Source organism: Lichenostomus cassidix, chromosome Z (genome assembly GCF_008360975.1).
Source record: "Lichenostomus cassidix isolate B80296 chromosome Z, HeHo_3.0, whole genome shotgun sequence".
Classification (NCBI taxonomy): domain Eukaryota; kingdom Metazoa; phylum Chordata; class Aves; order Passeriformes; family Meliphagidae; genus Lichenostomus; species Lichenostomus cassidix.
This window is the reverse complement of record NC_139511.1, coordinates 55,625,089-55,647,165: the sequence shown is the minus strand read 5'-3', so window position 1 is coordinate 55,647,165 and position 22,077 is coordinate 55,625,089. Positions and strand designations below refer to the sequence as shown.

At 39.6% G+C, this 22,077-nt stretch overlaps 1 protein-coding gene across 3 annotated transcripts in view; it reads left to right on the top strand.

Moving 5' to 3' along the window:
- Positions 1 to 15,245, top strand: part of ZSWIM6 (zinc finger SWIM-type containing 6) — a 108,758-nt gene extending 93,513 nt beyond the window's left edge. For all 3 annotated transcript variants that reach the window (XM_085043540.1, XM_085043539.1, XM_085043541.1), the window contains 5 exons: positions 3,426 to 3,561; positions 8,075 to 8,232; positions 8,751 to 8,914; positions 10,744 to 10,825; positions 12,644 to 15,245. In XM_085043540.1, the coding sequence (XP_084899666.1) occupies positions 3,426 to 3,561; positions 8,075 to 8,232; positions 8,751 to 8,914; positions 10,744 to 10,825; positions 12,644 to 13,506 (1,403 nt within the window). In that variant the 3' untranslated portion in view covers positions 13,507 to 15,245. The remainder of the gene's footprint in view (positions 1 to 3,425; positions 3,562 to 8,074; positions 8,233 to 8,750; positions 8,915 to 10,743; positions 10,826 to 12,643) is intronic.
- The last annotated feature ends 6,832 nt before the right edge of the window (positions 15,246 to 22,077 follow it).

The following is a 22,077-nucleotide window of genomic DNA, read 5'->3' as shown; positions in this document are numbered from 1 at the left end:
TGTGTTCTGCAAAAGGCACTATACCAGCAGCTTTATAAATATATGACAAGATTTTGGCCACTTGTAATTGCTGAGGCAAAAATGTAACATTTTATTTGTGATAATCAGAAAAACTACTTGCCTTTGAAGTTTATATCATAGGTGGAAATTAAAATATTTGGTCAAATATTGTGGCTTGAGGTCTGGTCTTGTGCCTAAGTTCCGACCATGACACGCAATTTGTGGTTTGGAATTAGGCAGTGTTGCAATAAAATCCATACTTGAAAGTGCATACTTTTACCTTAACTTTTTTTAAAAGGCTTGACATGTGGCACTTAAACATTACATTCAAAGAGTGGTTTCATGGGTTCCAAGGCTGTCTTTCTGGTTTTTGTTCTTTTTGAATGGAAGAAAAAAACTTCAGGGGGACAAATTAACCAAAGACATTATCCAGGTTTTGAGTGTATGCACATGGCTTGAAGGGGAGTGTGATGCTGCCCTAGGTAAGTTGTGAAATTGTTACACAACAGTTAGGTCTTCCTTCCTTTTTATAACACATTAGTCTTCAAAATCTCTGTCTTTTATGGAAGAGGTACAATATGTTGCTTAGAGTTCCAAGATTTAGGTCACTGTTTTTGCCCAGATTTGAAACTGTAGAAAAGCTGCAACATCGGGAGAGTTCCCATCATGGTGTGGCCGTAATGCTGCTTTATGGCCTTTGGACAAGAAAAGCTACTATCTAGATCTAGCTATTAACATGCAGGATTCCTCTGGATTATAAAATCAGTTTGCTGCATCTGTTTACTGGTAAGAATGCTTTATGAGGCAAAGGCAGGATTTCTGTGACATATTCTCTGATAATTCTAGTTTACTACTTTGATCACTGAAATTCCTTTAATATTTTCTTAGAATAGTAAAGAATTGATCATAGCAGGAAGTCTGCTAATAAAACTGCCTAAAAATTGTCATTGTGAACAACATGCAACAATTGTCTCGCATTAGCGTGTGATGAGAAATCTGAATTTCTTGCAGTAGTTTCAGTTTACTCCACATTAGGCAGAAACTGCCAGCTTACATGGTGAAAAGGCTGTGCAGTGATTTAAGGTGCTAATCATATAAATTGTGAGTTTTTGGTTAAAGTTCGGTGGATACAATAAAGAAAACTTAATCCAATATTAAGCTGATTTCTATGCTGTTAGATTTAATGCATGCTGTATGTAGCTAACATTTGAGTGCGTGGGAAAGCAGAATGCAAGACTGTTTTGCAAGAACTGTTCTGATTTTTTGCTTGACTGCTAAGTTAATGGCAGAATATATTTTCATGTAAATGCTTTGTCATGTATTCTTTGTGTTCTGACTGGACCACCAACCAGCAAACATACATGAAACGGCTTCTTTCATTCAAGCAATGCCAGCTAGTTTTGAATGGCTTTCAATTTCACTTCAAATGGTTAGGAGACACACTGTCACCTACTAAATCTTCATTCAGCCCTGGTCTTTAGAAATGCCCACCTATGGAGCTCAGAATTTTTTCATGCTTAGTGATTTCTATCCTTGAATGTTGTGCTAAAGCACCAGTCAAAAAACATTACTGAAACAGAAGTGAATTTACACAGCTGGCCATCCATCCATCCATCCATCCATCCATCCATCCATCCATCCATCCATCCTTTCAAGTATGGTGGGTTGGAGTCTACAGTAGAAGTAGTAGTAGCTTCTTGCAGCTGCTGGATGCAATCTCTGCAATAATAGCCCAGTAATATTTAATGTAAGATTCTTATTCTGTATCTTGTAACATTTAATTCCTGAACCTCTTGTCACTGAAGTCAGAAAACTGTTTGACACACTTTTCATATTTACAGGAGTAACAGTCTTAAGTGTGCAGCAAAAATGTAGGAATGGAATTCTTACGCACTGTGAATATTTGAAACTCAGCAAGTAAATAGTTGTACTTAACTTTGTTGTTGTCAGTCCTGATGCTGCTGTTACAAAGTTGAAATCTACACTTTACTTAGTGAGAAAAATGTGATATTTTCACATAAAACCCCAGAATTTTTAAAACCACATGGCTATAATGGACTAATTGAGCCAGATGTAGAGCATGATCTGATGGAGTGTTCATCATCATAAAATTGTTCAGGTTGGAAAAGACTAGTAAGATCATTGTGTCCGGTCATTAACCCAGGCACCACTGTGTTCACCACTAAACCATGTCCCTAAAGGACACATCCAAACTTTATTTGAACACTTTCAAACATGGTGATTCCACCACTGCCCTGGGCAGCCTATTCCGATGCCTGGCCACCCTTTCAGTTAAGTTTTTCGTGATATCCAGTCTAAACCTCCCCTGGCACAACCTGACACCATTTCCACTCATCCTGTCTGGGAGAAGATTCCAGCTCTAGGCGGCCTACATCCTCCTTCCAGGCAGTTGTAGAGAGAGACAAGATCTCCCCTGAGCCTCCTTTTCTCCAGGCTAAACACCCCCAGCTCCCTCACCTGCTCCTCACAGCACTTGTGCTCCAGACCCTTCCCCAGCTCCATTGCCCTTCTCTGGACTCACTGCAGCACCTCAATGTCTTTCTTGCAGTGAGGAGCCCAGAGCTGGACACAGCACTCGAGGTGTGGCCTCACCAGTGCCCAGTACAGGGGGACAATCCCTGCCCTGCTTCTGCTGGCCACACCATTGCTGATCCAGGCCAGGATGCCCTTGGCCTTCTTGGCCACCTGGGCACACCCTGGCTCATGTTCAGCTGCTGTCACCAGCATCCCCAGGTCCTTTTCCACTGGGCAGCTTTCCAGCCACTCTTCCCCAGCCTGTGGCACTGCCTGGGGTTGTTGTGACCCAAGGGCACGACCTGGGACTTGAGTCATGACCAAGTTCAGACCAAAGGGTTATTTAAATGGTGATGTCAGGTGAGATATTTGAGGGATCAGGTGCTGCTGTGGTAATTGGTCATGTAATTTTAATTAAAGATACACATTTTTGTACTGTCATCATTTTCTTTTCCTGGTGAATCTGTGATAAAGTAGTCACAAGCAAATGGGGTTTGCAGGTATTGTTATGCGTAATATAACTGTGGAGGCAAAGCTAGGATTATGACTTTGTACTTTTGCATACCAGTCTTGCTGAATGAGCCCCATGTAACCATTGTACTGTAACCATTCTGTCATTCCTTTAAGCACTGCTAGTGTGCTTAGTATTATGCAGTTTGCAGTCTCTTTTGTTTTCTTAAATAATACGTGGTATTTAATACACTTGTCATACATTGTATATATGTGATACATTTTTCACTGAAAAAAAATATAACTTCACCTATTGTACAGCAAGCTCTGTCTTTGAATACCACTTTTAACTGAAGGTGTAGTGAATGCTTTTAAAGATTCAGGAGTTGGGGTTTAGCAGTTTATAATAAAGACTGAGATTCTGTTTTTCTTTCCTGCAGGTGGACCATATAGTGGCTTAGGTGAAGTCATCCATCGAGAGAGTGTTCCAATGCACACATTTGCCAAGTATCTCTTCACCTCTCTCCTACCTCATGATGCTGAATTGGCATACAAAACTGCACTGAGAGCCATGCGGTACGTATTCATGGGTTGTCTGGAAAAGAGGGTGAGTACTGGGTGGGGAAAGGGGGAAAAGGTTTGGTAATCAAGACCTGGTCCCTTTTTCCAAAATATTCATTCTTCCATTCAAGGAGTTACTATTTTGGTTCTGTCATCTGTAAAAGTAATTAGTATCTGTACTAACTATATTATAATAATTTATAGATGTACAATTAGTGTTTTAGACTTGTAAAACAGGATTTTCTGTTTCAAATCCTTCTAGAATCCCATTCCCGGGACACAAGGTTTTGTGTTATACAGCTGCTTTAGCACCTGCATTCTCCCATCCATATGGTGGTGTGTGTATGATGGTATTGGTAATGAAATAAGGAAAGAGGTATAAGTCTCAGGATTGTCTGCTGCTTGGTCTGCTCAGTAGGACAATTTGTTTCACTGCCGTCTTTATAAATTAACTATCGATAGATTTAAAACCATGTGGTGTGGTCAGAACCTGTACATTTTTTAGTGTGTGATAGCATCTTGGCCCCTTCTGGGTACATGTTGGGATTTAGATGGAGTCTGTCCAATGACAACAAAATGTCGGGTTTGCATGCCATTTACATTCAGTAATCAGGAAGAAGATGTGTCTCAGGCAGTGTTCTGTGTGTGCTGTCTCTGTCTCATGGCAGGCCAGATTGGTAATGATATCTAAGAAAAGAATTCTGAATGAGTTTTCAAGGACCTAAATGATCAGTGATAACTCTGTTGTCCACATAGAATGCAGGGAAGAAAGTAGTCCCATCTGAATTGTCTGCTCACTATCAAGAACCTAGTAGTTGATGGTTGACAAAGAATTGCCACAGCTGAATACTAAGAGCAGTCAGGTCCTAGATAATAAAAAAGAAAAAATGAAGAGTTTTCCTGGTCATTATCACCAAGCATGATTGCACAGTGATTGAAGGACATGCTCTCCACATGAGGAGTATTTAGCTTCATCAAACAGGTTGTGTCTGTATGGTTTGGAGGTATTTATTCTGGAGCTACTCTCTCTAAAAAGCTAAATAGGAAGAAAATAATTCTTACTTTAACAAAATAAAATAAATAATTCTTAAAGGACTAAATGGGAGGCCAGGCTTAAGAACAAAATACAGGTTCTATCAGGTCAGGCTCTGCTTAGCCTGTTAGGTATTTTCCTGCCTCCAAGAGTGTCTAATAATGGATGTTATGGGAAGAGCCTTAAAAAGATGAAGAGTCCCCTTGCATACTTGCTGGTTGTAATTGGCATTTTAGGGAATAGATTGAGAAGACGAAAGTTCATTACTGATGAGCTATTGAGAACATTCAAATGTATGATAAGAAAGTTACTTGGACCAATTAAGTTTGCTCGTCTTCTTTCATCTCAGGGTAAGTGCATCCATAACTGATTATATCAGATCAGGAAGATAGTACAGAATTTGGTAGGTGGGGATTTTTTGGTTGGTTTTGTTTTGTTTTTTGTCGTTTCTTTGGTTGGTTTGTTGTGTTTGGTTTGAGAAGTTTTTTTAAGAAAAAAGGTTAATTTTTTCATAAAACATACTTGTGTCTTGTATTTACTTGCAGTTACTACCTTAAAGTGTTTTTCAAGAGGTAGTTCGTGTGGACTTTTCGTCCTTAAACTCAACTATTGAAATAATCCTCCAAGGCTGGAGTAGTCATCCATCAGCAGCTTGCCTGAATGCCTCAGGGAACATGGCGTCAGTATGCAGTTTCTTTCGAATAAGGATTTGCCTAGAAACCAGTCATAACTGAAAATTTCTTTTTTGGACATTTCCTTTCTCAACTGAAAAAACAAGCAAGACACTTGGAAAGATACAAATGATGAAATCTCCGGTTAGTCTTAGGTAGCTCCAGCCCTCATTTGCTATAAAGCTGTCATCTCAACCAAAATAGTTACTTCTCAAACAGACCAGTATAAAGAAAGAATTGTCTTTTTGTTTCCATCTGGTAAAATCACAGGAGACATCAGTGCAATCAGGGCTGTTTTCCCTCCATAGCCATTTTTCCATCACTTGATAAGACAGATGAAAGTTCAGCCCTAGACAGTAATCATTCTTTTTGTAGTTTGATATTTGGCACTCTTAAGAAATGCAGACTGCTATCTTAAACTGTGGTGATGGCAGATTTAGACATTTTATATTCCGTGTCTGTCTGCATTCCTCTGCACTTCTTAAATTCTCCTGAAGAAGGATGATTATTCTTTCCATTCACACCAAAGTGTTAGTTCAGTGAATAAATGACTCCCAATACAAACCAAATGCAAAAGTAATGTAATACTGCCTTGAGGGGACACAAATAAAGCAAACATGAAGACTGAATGTCTGTATCATGGCTGAGAAGTTGAATGGGTCAGAAGATGAAAACTTGAGCATCTTGTCTTCCATGGGAGGAAGGAAATGGCTGTGGCAAGGACAGAAATCTCATGTGGAAGTTAGCAAAGGTGCTGTATGGAAATCTCTACAGCTGTTCATGCTTTTAGAAGCGAAGCATATTTCTTTTCTCACTTCACCATTTATTAAAGAAGCTGATATCCCCAGATCCCAGTTAGTTGTTCTTCAGATACAAGTGTTTAGTTTCAGTCTTAAACAAGTCCACATGGGTCAATTACCCATGGTGGCAGCTCAGGATTATTTAACTTCTTGGTATCCAAAAGCATTTGCTGTTGTGTCATTTTTTGAGTCTTGTTTTGGTGTATGGAATGCTTAATATGAAATAAATGGAAACAGACCACAAAGCCTTTCATGCATGCACCTCAGGTCTGCAAGGACAGGGTTGTGCAGCCCTTGATAGTCTCTTCTATCTACAGTTTTCTGCTTGCAGCACTAAAACATACGGAGCATAGCCTTGGAGAATGTGGATCTGCAGTGACCTAGTTGACTGCTCACTTGGAATCTGAACTTGAATATTTGGCTTAGTTTGGCTGATCCCTCGTTAAGCCTGAACTTCACCCAGGCTTTGGGAGCCGGACTTTAATGGTGATATTTAATCCCAAGGTAGCTTTGCTAAAACCTAACTAAATAATTGATGTTTCAAAGGAGAAAGAAAAATCAAGAATGCTGAATCTATTTGTCCCTTTCTGATGTTTTCTAACCTTGCCAAAATTACATGAAAGCCACCAATTCACAACAGCATTTCTTTTCACAGCAAAAGAGCAGAGAAGCTGGCAGTGAAATTCAAAGTGACAAAAGATTTCTCCAAAACAGCCTTTCTTTCATGCTTTTTGTGTATTTACTGATACTCATAACCTACTAATCCCTTTCTTCATTTAGTAGTTAGAATTTTTTCTGTTGATTGAAACTATCTTGTAATGCACTTCTGCAACCTCACTCTGTGTTTGGAAAAAAATCAGCTTTACATTTCATGTATATAAAGAGGTGTCTTAGTGGTGCTAGAGGATAGATTTGAGTCCATACAAGTGAAAAGGGGTAGGCTTCAGGAGTTTTTTCTTGTATTTTCATGCACATGCATGTGTCTTACAGTTATTTGGGTGGTGTGTTATATTTTTATGTGCCTGTTAGATGCCTTCCCATATATTCAAAATTACGTTTCTCAGTGAATTCTTAAATATACTATCATATGCTTCAGGAATCTAGAAAAAAGCTGACGGAACTTAAGTCTATCTTAGCGCAAAAATAAAAAGACATCCTCCACAGTTGCTTACCAAACTTAGGTATTTATTTAAGTATAAGAAATTGTAACTTATGTTTAAATGAGCTTACTCTATAAGAAATATTCTACCACTGCAAACCACAATGCTTTGGATTTTCAATGTTCAGTAGTTGTGATTTTGTTGACAAAAGAGATGCAATTTCCTTGATCCTTGCAGATTACTTCCTTCTAGAAAATCATTTGCATATGAAAGCTGGTGGAAGCAGACCTCAGATATTAATTGATATCAAGAAGCTAAGCACTGGAAAAGCTTTTCTTCTGGACATTGCCTTAGTACTATTTCTTTAACTATTTATATATTGAAACTATGATTAATAGTATTGAATAAAAATGCCTGGTTTTGTTCACTCCTACTTTTTGTACTGACATTTATAGAGTATCTACTTGTCTGTATCCTAGTGTAGTGCAAGGGCTATTAGTTGAGTGTTTGCTGTGGGCTGTCATTTGAATTGTAGTATTCAACAACATGTTAATTTGAATTTTATAAGTGTGAATGTGCCTTGTTGGATAAGACTGTTGTTGATTGATGAATACTCTATAAGAAAATGGAGTCTGAAAATAATTTAAAATGAAACTTGCCTGTCACTCCTGTCTGAGACCCTAACATGAGACTGTGGTATATTATAAAATATTGTTAGCTAAAGATGCCCATTGATTTAGGCAAGTTTGGCAAATGGACTTTTGAGGTTCCCTAAGAAGAGAAGTGATCTTGCAATTTTTTTTTTTTCTGAAACTGGAAAAGCATATTTCATAGACAAGACCAAGTATTCTTGCATCTTTAGTTTAGCTTGTGAGTATCCAATGTGATAGTGTTTTAATGAAAGAGATTTCTTACTTATTTCAGGTTGCTGGTACTGGAATCTACAGCTCCTTCAGGGGACCTGTCCCGCCCTCACCACATTGCATCTGTTGTTCCAAACCGGTATCCCCGCTGGTTCACCCTAAGTCACATCGAATCCCAGCAGTGTGAGCTGGCATCAACCATGCTAACAGCAGCCAAAGGTACATTGCTGTCAGTTGTGTACTCAACTAAGTGTATGCTTTTAGTATTGCACGGGTAAACTGGTATTTAGGAATCCAAATTGCAGTCTGACATGAGTTTGAAATGGGTGTGGCAAACTGAACTAGCTTAAACCTGTCATGTAATTTTCTAGCAAAGTAGTTAGTCTAGTTAGCTGGTAGCTAGATGAGCTTGGTATGAGGCCAATGAGACAGCTCTTTGTTCTCCTGACACGTGACATTGACTATGCAGCACAGGAGGGGACAAGTCACTTGCAAAATTCACAAATCGGAGTGACTTTTGGCCCTGCACTGCACTAACACCTTCAGACAGTTAGAGGAGTTTGTGTTCTCTTACATCTTTCATTCATATGTGACTTAATTATGGAAGGTTTCTAAAAACAAAGTATGTATAACTGAAACATCATGCTATTGCATAGCAATATCAGGCTCAGTTATAATGGAACTCTGGGTGTTTTGGGAGCTTGTTCTGTTTCGGTGAGTCTGTTTACACCTTGCAGGTGATGTTCGGAGACTGGAAACAGTGTTAGAATCCATCCAGAAAAATATCCACTCCTCATCACACATCTTCAAACTTGCCCAGGATGCATTTAAAATAGCAACCCTCATGGACAGTTTGCCAGACATAACTCTTCTGAAAGTTTCTCTGGAGCTGGGCCTTCAGGTATTTCTCTCATTTGTTGTTACTATAATAGAAGAAAGAAATTTGATGCAGTGTTGGTGGATGTATTTTTTAAGCACAGGAAAGGATACTGTCTTACTGTATGGACTTGGTTTTAAGTTCTATTTTCTAGTAACAAGCTCAGTGTACTGGCAAACACAGACCAAGAATCTGCACAGTTTCTTTGTACTACTCAGGTGGAAGATAGATCTGGCATTCACTGGCTGAACCCTTCTGTTCAGTGGTGAGAGAGGACCAGTGCAGTGGGTTCAGGATTATGTGTAGGACTGGCTAGAAGGTACAATTACTCTGCTTGTCAGAAATGCAGCATATTTTCTGCATGGTCTTCAGGGGTTTCTTCCTTTTCCTTCTCTTCCTTTCCCCAAAATTAGAACTGGTACACGGTTGTTGAAAGCCAAGGTCAACCATAATGACCTGTTGCTAAGGCAGACTGTGCTGACAACAGCCCTCTCACTTCCATCGTCAAAATCCTTTACTTCACAAGCTGTGGTATAGTCGGATCTGACTGTGCTTGAGGTGTAAAAGCACTGCAGATCAGTTTTCAGGCTCTTAGGAGAGACTTTGCAAGGTAAAAGGAGACAGCCAAGTAGTAATATTACCTGACACTTCTGAATCTTAGAGTTTACACAGTTCATTTCAACAAAAATAAGTATCTCCATTCCTCTTCAGGGAATTCTTAAAAAAAGCCCTAAACATGCAAAGATCAGAAAACCATTTATTACTTTGCTTCAGTAAATAAAGCTCCACAGACTTCTGGGGGAAAGGATGTTTTCCCAGTTGCTTCTCTTGCTGAAGGAAGGTACTAAAATCTTTAATCAAAAAGCTGAGAGTTCTGTATGCTTTGTTAGGCCTTCATATTTCCATGGTCACTGTGGAAATCTGCTTGTTTCATTTGCCTTAAATGTTTGTTTATGTGTGAGAGAGAGAAAAATCCTTAGAACTGACCTGTGTGCTACCTCAAACTTTCACCAAGTATCATTCAATGGAAACAGGACACTTTGGATATCACTGTATTCATGGATACGTTTTTGCAGCTGACAGTGTTACCAGAATGTCTTCAGCAAGGTGCAGTGAAAGTACTATCACAAACCCATACTTTGTCTTCAGTCCCGGGGTTTGGAACAAACTGGAACTGCTGTAGAATTTGCCCACTGTTCTGTTCCAGCCTTACCAAAGGTGTTTTAAGAATCTTAAAAAATTGTTTTCCAGAAGGAAGATGCATAGCAGTTTTTGGTAGTAATTCCTAGCTGTGCAGTTTTCTACAGTAATGCTTTTCCTGCAAAAAACTTAGTGTCAGCACTGTCTCTGGTGGCCTACAAATGATTCCCCCTTCTTTTCCCCTCAACTTAATTGTAATTGGTTTGTCTTATTCCGTATCTAGTACCTGACTACTTACAACAATTACATGCCCTAGAATATCACACTATGATTACCAATATACTTTTGCATAGAGGGCAGAGAAGTTACATAATTTAATTTCAGTAATTGGTAATTAATTGGTTTTTTTTGTTGTTTGGGAGAAGGCTTTTTTATGGGGTAGGGCTTTTCTTCCCCACAGGTAAAACAGTCTCTGTCCTCCATCCTTGAGGGCTCTGCAGCTGGAATTACTCTCTGCATGCTGTTCATAAGTATGTGAACAGTGTTTTTCAAATTGTTTGACATACCAGCTGAAAAAGAGGTAAAGGAGTGGAGAGGGCAAGAGGCAGCCATAAACTGCAGTGTATTTGAGTACCTTAAAATTCCTGTCTGTTGGTGTGTGGGCTTGGTTCGCAGCAGAATTAATTTGTATTTTGTTTGTGTTCTTTTAACAGGTAATGCGGATGACACTGTCAACGCTGAATTGGCGACGGCGGGAAATGGTGAGGTGGCTGGTAACATGTGCAACAGAAGTAGGTATGTTCTGAAATGTTTCTTGTCAGCTACTCTTACAAGGCCTGATCTTCCTTGTTGACACCCAAGTTCTGCAAATGACTCCTACTTTATATTAATCTGTAAAATTCCTTTGGTGAGAGCACAGTATAGCAGTGATTAATGGGTGGTTTTAGGCACAAACCAAGTGAGATAATAGTTGAGTAATGCAGTTTGACTTCTTCCCCCCATAAGGTTGGGATGTGCATAACCTGTGGGAAGTACCCATATTCAGATACTCAATACCCAAAATACTCAGTACAGGAATGGGAGAATTGTGCTCTCAGTAGCATGTTCTGGTCATTTTTGGGCTTTGCTGTAGATTTCCTGTGTGTCTTCATGAGGCATCCCTTAGCTTCTGATTTAAGGTTTACCATCTTCAAGATGAGAATACAGAATTTGAAAATGAAGATAAGTGCGTTAAAAGCTGTAAAGCTGTTAAAAAATTTCAAAAATCAGCAGCAATGCTAATGAGAACAATCCAAGTACTTTTGATAATGGAGCCATTTTAATTGTCGGTAAAGGAGCCTGTGTTTCTGTTGTATTTCTTCCTTCTTAATGTATCTGAGTTGGATTGTGTTGCACACATGCTTCTTGAGTTTCAGAATTTCAGAGGATTGCTGCTGCTTATTCTCTGGATTAGTTTATTCTTTGCTTTATGCTTAGCTGGGAATATATTGTTGTCAATAGCACGGGGAAATAGAGCTTGCCTTTGTATGCTCTCAACCAGAAAGTGGTTTGTGTCTGCAAATTTTCATGCAATGCTCTTGTTTTATTGCTTTTATATCTTTGCTAAGATAATTTTTGCTGAGGCTATCTTATAGATATTAGTGCCTGAGTATTATTTTGTGCAGTTGCATCTCAGCGAATAAAATACTGGGTTTAATATTGCTTTACATTCGTTTACATATTCTAATACAAGTGTCCCATAAAGAACCTATAATGTCATGCAAAGTACTCTTGAGACTTAATCAACATGGTAAAGAATCAATACAGTAAAGCTAAGAATTTATTTAAATGAAGATACAGTATTCTCTGGCTATACTGGATTGTTGCAAATGATTGAAGGGGTTCATGGGAAGCATCAGAGTACTGCAGAGAAAATTAAGACCTTTGTGTATGATTTAGGTGGGCACACAAATGTGTGTAAACTGCCTCTAGCAATAAGGCAGTCTAGTTAATTACAGGTTCAATTTATGGAACCCATCAGTCAGCGTTTCCTCCTCCTGCCAAACACACTGGGAATACAGTGGCACTGAGAATATAATATCCAGTAGTTGATATTGCTCGTTGTATTTCCCTGATAAGGATCTTGATGATCATGTGCTTACAAATTTGATAGCTTTAAGGTGTATTTAGTAAGTTCTGCTAAGGTATACCATGGTGTTCTATTAAGAAAGCTATTTTGCCTACTTTTCATATATGCTGTGCCTTGGGATTTACAGTGAGGAAGAAGTTTGCAATTGCCCTGGTGTGCAGGGTGAGACGATGAGACCAAATGAGCCAGAACGTTTTACCCAAATTGTCTTAAATAATAAGTAAAACATCTCAGCTGTCGCAACAGGAGATTAAACACTATCTTGCAGGCTATTTTTGTTATTTTCTGGATTTATGTGATTGCTACAGAGTTTACACAGTATAGTCTTGGTTTTAATGTCCTTTTCTAGCCATGCTGCCTGTGAGCCCTTCTTGCTGGGATGTACTGGTAACCTCTTAGACTTTGTGGGAAGTATAATCTCCTGCTGAACATCTCTGTCTGCTGGGTTTTATCAGTTGTGGCTAATTCTTTCTTTCTCTCCCCAGGTGTTTATGCACTGGATAGTATAATGCAAAACTGGTTTACACTTTTCACTCCAACAGAAGCCACTAGTATTGTTGCTACAACAGTGATGTCCAACAGCACCATCGTCCGTCTGCATCTGGACTGCCATCAGCAGGAGAAGCTGGCTGGCAGTGCTAGGACGCTTGCTCTACAGTGTGCCATGAAGGATCCTCAAAACTGTGCCCTCTCTGCACTGACCCTATGTGAAAAGGATCACATAGCTTTTGAGACCGCTTACCAAATCGTTCTAGATGCTGCTACAACCGGCATGAGCTACTCGCAGCTTTTTACCATAGCACGATACATGGAGCACCGCGGTTACCCCATGCGGGCCTACAAGCTGGCCACTTTGGCCATGACACATCTCAACCTGAGTTACAATCAGGACACACACCCTGCCATTAATGACGTTCTGTGGGCCTGTGCGCTCAGCCACTCCCTTGGGAAAAATGAGCTAGCAGCTATAATACCTCTGGTGGTCAAAAGTGTCAAGTGTGCAACAGTACTGTCAGACATTTTGCGTAGGTGTACTTTGACCACTCCTGGCATGGTGGGACTTCATGGAAGGAGGAACTCTGGTAAGCTCATGTCACTGGACAAAGCCCCTTTACGGCAACTCTTGGATGCCACGATCGGAGCCTACATTAATACAACTCATTCACGCCTCACTCACATCAGCCCACGACACTATAGTGAGTTTATAGAGTTCCTCAGCAAGGCACGAGAGACCTTCCTGATGGCTCATGATGGTCACATCCAGTTTACACAGTTTATTGACAACCTAAAACAAATCTACAAAGGCAAAAAGAAACTGATGATGCTGGTTCGTGAACGGTTTGGTTGATGAAAATGTTGATTCATTAATGAATGGGGATAATGGGGGGGGGTGGTTTGTTTTTACTTGAGCCTGCCTTTGTATCCTTTTTAACTTAAAGAAACAGAGCCACACCGGTATTATATGTGTATAGTTATATTGAGTTTGCAAACTAAACTGTCATGTTGTGAAAGTTTGTGTGTTTAATTTTTTTTTTCTTTTTTTCTGTTTTGTATGAGAGAGAGGTTAAAAAAGGTTTGGTTTACACTGAGTATATGTTGTCAAGTGGCAAAAGCCCACATTGCTCTCCTGTTCTTTCTGTATCCGTTCACAGCCTCAAAAACAAACATACATTGCAATGGCTTTAAAAACCAAACAAAACACCTCCATCCTGTGATAAGTACCTCGAATGGATTCAGCTTTACTCCTTTGTAACTCATCCTTACATTTCAGCATATTTAAACAAACCAACAAATGAAATACTAATGTTAAAAGGCTGACCACGTGGCTTTGCAGTGCTGTTCATCCAGAAGCATGGCACACAATGCTTGTGCATGTGGAAACTTAGCGACTGTCAACATACATTCTCAGGGATTTATCAAAAAATTAAAAAAGAATGAGAGCATTTATTGTACTGTATATATATTATAGTATATGTCTGAATATTGAAAAATATAACATTAACTAATTTATAAAAAAATCTATGTAATGCAAAATACTTGAAGCTGCAGTAGCTTGGTTTAAAAAAAAAAACCTATCAGAAGGACTAAAGTGCGCCTTGCTTCAGGGTTGGCTCAGGTGGTGAACTATATGCTGGGCATCTATGCAGAGCCACCTTTTGGATTGCATGGTTGGACTGATACCTATTGGGGAAAATTTTATATATATATATTTATACAACTTGTGTATACATATATATGTATGCACACATACACACATGCTTGTAACAGGCACTATAGTAAAGAGGGACAACAAAAAATACACAGCCAGAGCAGCAAGCCTTAGCATTAAGAATACAGTATGCCAGAACTGGGGTTTGTGCCTCCTAGCCTAGAAGACTTAAAGAATATCCTTTTTGACACAAAACTCAAAATGTTTTCCAAAATGATTGACATGATACGTTACGCCTTTGCAGTGAGCTAATAATAAGCTAACCTTTGTGCACAAATAGCATATATATATTATATATATATATTCTGCATAGGTATTTTGACTTTGTGCAGGACAGAAAGTTGTGTAGGTATGACTGTTCTACTTTTCAGTTTGTTTTTTTAATATATTTTATTTTCTCTAGAATTACTCAAACAAAAGCAGCCTTCTATCTTGCCTTGTCTTAATGCTTTAAAATAACCAAACTGGAGATCTAACTACCAAACTGTTCATTATATTATTAAATACCAACTTTGGTTACAGTATAGTGTCTTTACTTTAGCTGATGGTTCTGTATCCTTGTGCTTTTTAAAGCAGTTTTTATGTTTTGGTGCAAAAGTTGTCCAGTGTCTCTTGTTCCCTTCATTAGAGAACATGCTAGAGGTATGTTTGTAGGTATTTTTGTTTAGAAAAACTATTTCATGCTCTCCATTTTATTTATTATAATAGATAAAAAGGTTGTACTTCATCACCCATGTAAACATGCTCATGAAGTTGAAAGTAATTAAGATTTGATACACTGATATCAATTTATTTATGTAACTAAATCACTGTTTTATAAACTTGTTAATGATCAACAATTTTTTTGTTTTGATTAAAATTAGTTTTTTGAAAGTTGATTCTGCCTCCTTTAATGGTGTCTGTTACTGGAGTTGAATTGTGTTACAGCAAGTTCACAGATCATGAGTGCCCATCTTACAGCTTCAGTGCAATATGACCACCAAGCTGAGGAAATAAATGTTGTGTTCCTCAAAAATCTGCTGACGAATGGCAGTGTTCACACCTGCTGGTGGGAAGAAGACCTGGTACTTCAGAGGAGGGGCCAAATGCTGCCTGTGTCTGAAGATGTGTGTTCTGTAGATCAAACAGTAATCCTTGACGTATCACTCCAGTAGGATTCTGGAATGTGTGGGAGGGTGTTTCCACTCTGAATAATTTGGGTGACCATGAGAGTTGAGATGTGCTGCAGATATATTCAAGGACAGTTCCTCTTGTTCATGTATTGGCTTTTCTAAAATGTTTTGTGTGTTTTGAATCATGCAGCTTATTCCACCTGGCATGAAGTTCTTGCTCACCAGCCGGTGGCTAATATTTTTGCTTTTTGGAGCCCTTACTCCATAGGAATTGTCTGAATTTTCTAGTCCTCAGAGAATAATGGCATATGACATGGTTCAAAGTTGAAGAGGATCTTTCTGCTTTATCAACATTTTAATTGTCTTAGGAACATTACTTGATGTCATATTTGACTACATGATCTGAACACCTTCACTTGCTTTTTTTCCCTTAGTATCTTCAGCTGAAAAGAGAATCAGTATGCTGCAAGCAGCTATCAGAGATACCAGTGTAACCATGAATTCTGTCAGTGAGGCTTGCGTCACTGGAAGATTAAGAAGGGAAAGGTCTGAATGTTTGTTCAACTTGTCATGCAAAATATGAGTCTTTTACCAAGTCTTGGTAACAGCTGAGATGTCCTGACCTAATAGTGCTAACATTCTGCAATATTCTGTGACGTCAATTCTTTCCAAGTATTGAATTTTTATTACGTTCTTGGTTCGTTACTTTGTCCTAGATTAATTATGTGTCATGGGCCGTGGCACAGTAAGGAATGAGGAAGTATCACTCCACTCTCTAATAGGGCTTGCATGGTTGCTTTTTTTTGGTGGTTTAGTTGTTTTGTTTTCTTTAATTTTACAAATAATGCCGCAGTAAGGATATTGTGGTTTATGTAGATTGCAAAACTGAAGCCTCTTTGAAGACCAGGCATTAGAGTTAAATGCAGTTGTGATGGTCATCACCTGGTTTTGATGAGCACATGGCTACTTCTTGCAGAACTGATGGAAGTTTATTTGGCTTATTTTAATGACTGAGTAAAATCTCTTTGGTGCCTGCACTGGTGCTGTGCAGTGCAGTTCACACTATGTTACAAGCCCTCAAGGACCAACAGATGCTTGGCCAACTTTTCTCATAAATGTGCCTCAATATGTCCTGCTCTTTGTTTGTGGAGGTAGGGGGAATCCGCCAAAAAAAAAAAGAGAAGCCTGAGGGCTCTTGATAGAAGCTTTTGAAGGTCTGGAAGTCACTCTTTAGTATTTCTTTAACAATCTGTCAAATTAATTTGAGCTTTTCCTTTCAGGTTTGTCTAGTAGCAATTCAGATTTTCATGTAAGTGGTGTAAGTAACAAGTGCAGCAAAACTGGGGTGCTGCTTACACAGAAATTTTGCCTTCTGAGGTGTGGTGAAAGTGAATTTGCAGTAAATTTTTTTCACTAAGATGCCTTCAATTTTATAAAAATGTGGATTTTTTACTGAAAAATCATACAACCTTCCATTTCTGTTTTAAAAACAAAAGTTCTAGGAGTTAATCTAATTTTAATGGGAGACATGATTTGGAAAAACAGCAGTATAGTTGATACCTTTACAGAATTCCAAAGTATGATACCCTCAGGTATCTTGCTCTGCAGTTTTGGCTAGAGATAAAGTATTCAGAGACAAATATTTTTCCATCCTTTTAAATGTTTGCCCCATTTAAAGTATGTTGTTTTTGCAAGGATATGTGGGGAAACAGTGAGCATAAAAGACAAAGTGTTTTGCTAGACCCTTGGCCTTGCAACAGGCAAAACTACTGAATATGAAATTAAAAGCTTTGTAAGAATCTTAATTGGAGAGACAGCAAAGTGTTAGATACAGGTTGTGAGAAGAGGTTGCTGGGATCTGTCTCCTATGAAGAAGTGCACTTCATACTGCACATGGGGAGATGGCTCTTGCCTTCTCTAACACCCTGGGCAGTCAGCATCAAGTACTATCTGCCTGTCAACTGAAATGTTTTGCAATACATCTTTACGGTACTCTCTGTATCCCTGTTACTGGAAGTAGAGAACTGTATGCTTTAAGAAAAAGAATCTGTCTTAAAATTACATCAGCTGCTGTATTTGCAGACAACTCCAAGGTCATAGGATCTAAGACTTCATTAACATATATTGACTACAAAGTACAAGTTATTTATAAAGCCTATATTGAATAATTTCTATACCTCTTCAGGTGGAGAGCAATTATAAGTAGGAGATACCACAATCATGAGGCCACCCCATGAGTCATCTTTTACTGAGTTTTTTACAAATGCATTTCTTTGTTGCGATTTTTTCTTCCTCTTTAGCTCTGTCCATATGTAGTTTGAAGAGCTTTGTATTTGGAAAAATGTTTACGTAAAAGGTGATGTACTTGTGGTCTGATGATGTAAAATGAGCAACAGAGCTATTGCTTGGTAACCACAGTCCACGGTGTTGGAAGTATCTGTGGAGCAGTGAATGAGAGGGATGAGCTGATGCAGGGGCTGGTGAGCTCAGTGAGGCCTAAGGGAGCAGCCACAGCTGATGTGCAAAACCAGCACTGTCTGTCTTTCCACCACTCTGACCTTGGAATTGTTTGTCCAACCAGAGAGAAGTCTTGGTTTGGTGTCTCAGGCATCAAAGGCACATCACTCTTCACAGAAGGATTCTGGAAAGTCAAAAAATGGATGAGGCTGATTAAGGACAGAGCTAAATATTCCTCTGGTGAAGCTGCTGGAATTACATCAAGGCTAATCTTGGCAGACACTTTTGGGAAGCCTGTTAGTTACAAGAAAAACAGCAAGAGAAGTAGTGCCAAATTCTGCCTGGTCAGTGGGCAGGAAAAATCATTTGGGGTTTGGGGCCTTCATTTCCAGATGACCTATATTGCATTAAGCAGCATAATGACTATTTGTAACACTATATTGCCTGGCTTTTCCAATGCCCAGGCAAGAGTCAGGCAGATGGGAACTCATCTCTTACCAAATGGTGTCCCTGAAGCCTCTGTCCCCTCTGAGAAGGCAGGGTGTGGGGCAAAGGCTGGCCTTGTTTGGGCCATCTTGCCTACACCCTGAGGAGCCCTGAGCAGCACAACCAAACCAATTCAGGAGACCAAGGCTGCAACAGGGAAAAATACCTTAAATGCTTTCCCCTCAAGACCCCATTTGAAACACTCTTAACAGGAGTTAGTCACTTAGATGAATGGAAATTGTGGGTTCTGGAGAAAATGTGATGTCTTTTGTTCCTCTAATTGACACTTTGAACATGTTTAGTAGATCAATAGGTTAATTAAAAATATCCCAAAATAAACACGAAAAGTGGAAGACATGTTAACTTATTCCTGAAATGAACAAGTACTTGGAGAGGAATTTCTTCACACTCATACTCTGCCTGTTGCACTAGGAAGATGAAGCTGTGAAAGGCAGCTCTCACTTAACACTGTTGTGACAACCATCACCCCTCTCCAGCTGGTTTTGGTGGGAGAGAGGGTAAGGAGGTATTTTTGGATGGTGTTTTCTTTCCTTAGTTTAAATCCATTTCTTTTCTAACCACCTGATGACTGATTTCAGGTATGGTGTAGATGCAGCATGGGAAGACTCTGCCTGGTTACTCAGGATGTGTTTGCTTCACCAATCCTCTGTGTCAATACAAATGTCTGGCCCAGTGCATGCTTTGTTCTTCAGCAGCCTGCAATTTTTACATCATTCAGGAGGCTGTCTCCAGTTCTGCCATGCTGCAAGGTCTGGGGACTTGTAGTTTTGAAAAATAAGCCTCTCTATCCATTCTTGAAAATCCAGAGTCTAATTTAAAAACACTATTGTGCTACAAGGCCTTTGATACTCTTCTGAGCAGTATAGCTTGGCTGCTACATAGTAATTCAGGAGGTCTTTCATATTCTTTGTCTAAATCATACAACAAAAAACTGAGGAGCCTAATAGGCATGTTCAGAAATTTTAGTGTGAGATGATATCAAAACACTGAAAAAGAAACTTAAGCATTGCCTTATGGAGGGGTGATTGTAGAGGGAGACTGTACTCAAGAGTTTCCATCTGCTCTGAACCTCTCAGAATTTTATGTGAAAGCAAGTCCATGTGAGAAAGACTTAACTATTGCATGGTGGCTTTGGTTTCACAGCCTGAATTTTCCCAGCTATCACTTATTTTCCATCCGGAATCATCCAGGGCTTTTCCCATAGCTCAGCAATTCTCTCTCTTTTTTTTTTTTTTTTTTTTTATCTTACCAGTCACATGGTGTACACAATGTTATACCATGTTCCTCTTGGAACTGTTGGACTGCATTACCTTAATGCAGCAAGTGGAGTTTGTCGAGATTGGGTTCAATTTGACTTTGTATGGAAACCTTGAGCCTAACACTGGTAAGATACCACACCTCAGAGGTAATTAGGGGTTCTGTGTGCTATCCTCAGTTATGGAAGAAGTGGCCACTGCTCATGAGGAAGCAATATGGCACTAATCAGAGTTTGATGTCATTCATTTTGTGAGCATTTGGACTTCCTTGCACAGCAAATGCCAGCAATAAAACCTGGAAGCTAAAATGCAATTTTTTTTGTAACGGAAATAATTTACAACATTTGGTCTTCCATCAAAAAGAATAAAATTAAGAAAACAGTAATTACTGGCAAGAGTTGGAAGTGCATCACTAAGCGTATGCACTGCCAAGGCACAAATTCTCCACTCTTAAAAAAGTTCAGATAAACCAGAAAGGATGATTCTGTCTTTTAATTGCCTGTTGTTTAGTACCCGAATGGTCTGTATGTAGTTTGTGAGCGTGTGTGGGAGACCTAATTGGATGCACTAAAATGGGTCTGACTCTGTTGAGCCCAGTATGAAACCACTGGTTTATGCACCTGTTTGTCCTGCTGTACTGGAGAACAATGTGTTTCTGGCACACTTGCCACATTGGCAATCACGCTGAGCTATCTTGTTGCTCACCCTGCATTACTCACAATACATCTAGGTTATCTATTACTAGCAGCAATCCCAAATCTCAGTTTTCTACTAATAGGAAATAAAATAAAAGACATTTCCAGCATTTGGAAAGGTGCTTGAGAAGTGCAGCTGCTTTGAGAGCTCTAAGCAGAAGCCTGACCTTTAGTATCTGCTGAGTTCAAGACCTGAATTTGCCAGTAATTTCATGATGGTTTTGTTTTTGGTGCCACTCAGGCATGCACATACAGGTGAGCAGGTTTAGCAGAGGCAAATGTAGACTAATCTCATGGTGTGGGGACAGCGTGTGAGTGTATGTGGGTGTCCAAGCCCAAGCACAGCTATCATCCATGGGCCAAAGCCTGTCTACAGATGTTGCAGATGGGTGAAACATTTGTGGACTAAAGCTAGCTGATACCCCTATCCATGTACATCCTGCAAAGGACATGCTATGGCTGGGCAAGAGAGCAGAAGGGGAACAAAACAATGAATCAGTATGTTTGTTTCTGTTCTTAAGTACATGTCTTGATAAGTGGTGGGCATAGATAGCCCTGGAGAAACTGGTTATTCCTTTTTTCACTAGTACTAATTGCTTCTCTACTGTACAAATGGTGGTGAGGATTAAGGCAGCAGGTTGAGCCCTGTGCAGGGCATGGGACTGAGAGATCAGAGATCTTCCTTAAAGCCTGCCGGTGTTGGGCCATCCCATCCCATCCCATCCCATCCCATCCCATCCCATCCCATCCCATCCCATCCCATCCCATCTATGAGCCTGAGTGACTACTGCCTTTGTTTGAAGTGAACACTCTTCAGTGCAGCTCTTGACTTTCTGCAGTTGTTGCAACTTGCCAGCAGTTCTGATGATTTTCTGTATGTAAGAATTGGAAGGAATTAAAATGCTTAGTGAACTGCAACACTGTAGATTTGTGATTAAAGTCAGAAATTACAGAGTTTTGGAATTCTGTTGTAAGGAATATTCCTTGGCTAGTGCAGTGCATCCTTGGTTTATGGCTTTTCCAAACAGTGCTGGTTTTCAGCTTGCTAAATATATTTAATGTTGAGCAGCATAACTGCAGAGCCCTCTTCATGTTACAGAAAGCACATGCAAGACAGATCTCTGGAAGCTGTAATTCAAAGACTAAATACAGACTAAATCTGGCTTTTGGAGTTTTTTTCACAAATTCTTATCCTATATATTGGACAAGTAGAAGTCCTGTGGCAGGGCTTGGTATCCTGAAGACCAGATGTAAGTTTGGAATTGTCTTTGCATTTAACTGTGTTTTAGTAAGATATGGGGATCTTACAGCTGAGCTTCTGTGTGTGAATAGTCGCTGTGAGGTCAATGGTTAACTTCCATAAAGTACTTCACTAATAAGAGGATTTAGAAGCCCAGTGGAGTGCACAGCCTGTTCCTTCAGCAGCTGGTGGGAGCTGGGTCCCCTGTGCAAAATGTATCACCCTAGGACACATCTGCCCTGTGCTGCTGGGGTGATCCCCACTTCCTCCCCTTGCTGCAAAGCTCCACTGGTGGATCCTGGGAGGAGCCTGTCCTGCTCTGCCTGGAGAGACTGTGCCCATACAGCACATTTCGAACATTCAGAAACAGGCAGAAGGGAGTATGCTAGGGAAGCTGGTGAGGGAACCTCCATGCTTTCTGAACTGGAGAAACCTTTAATTTA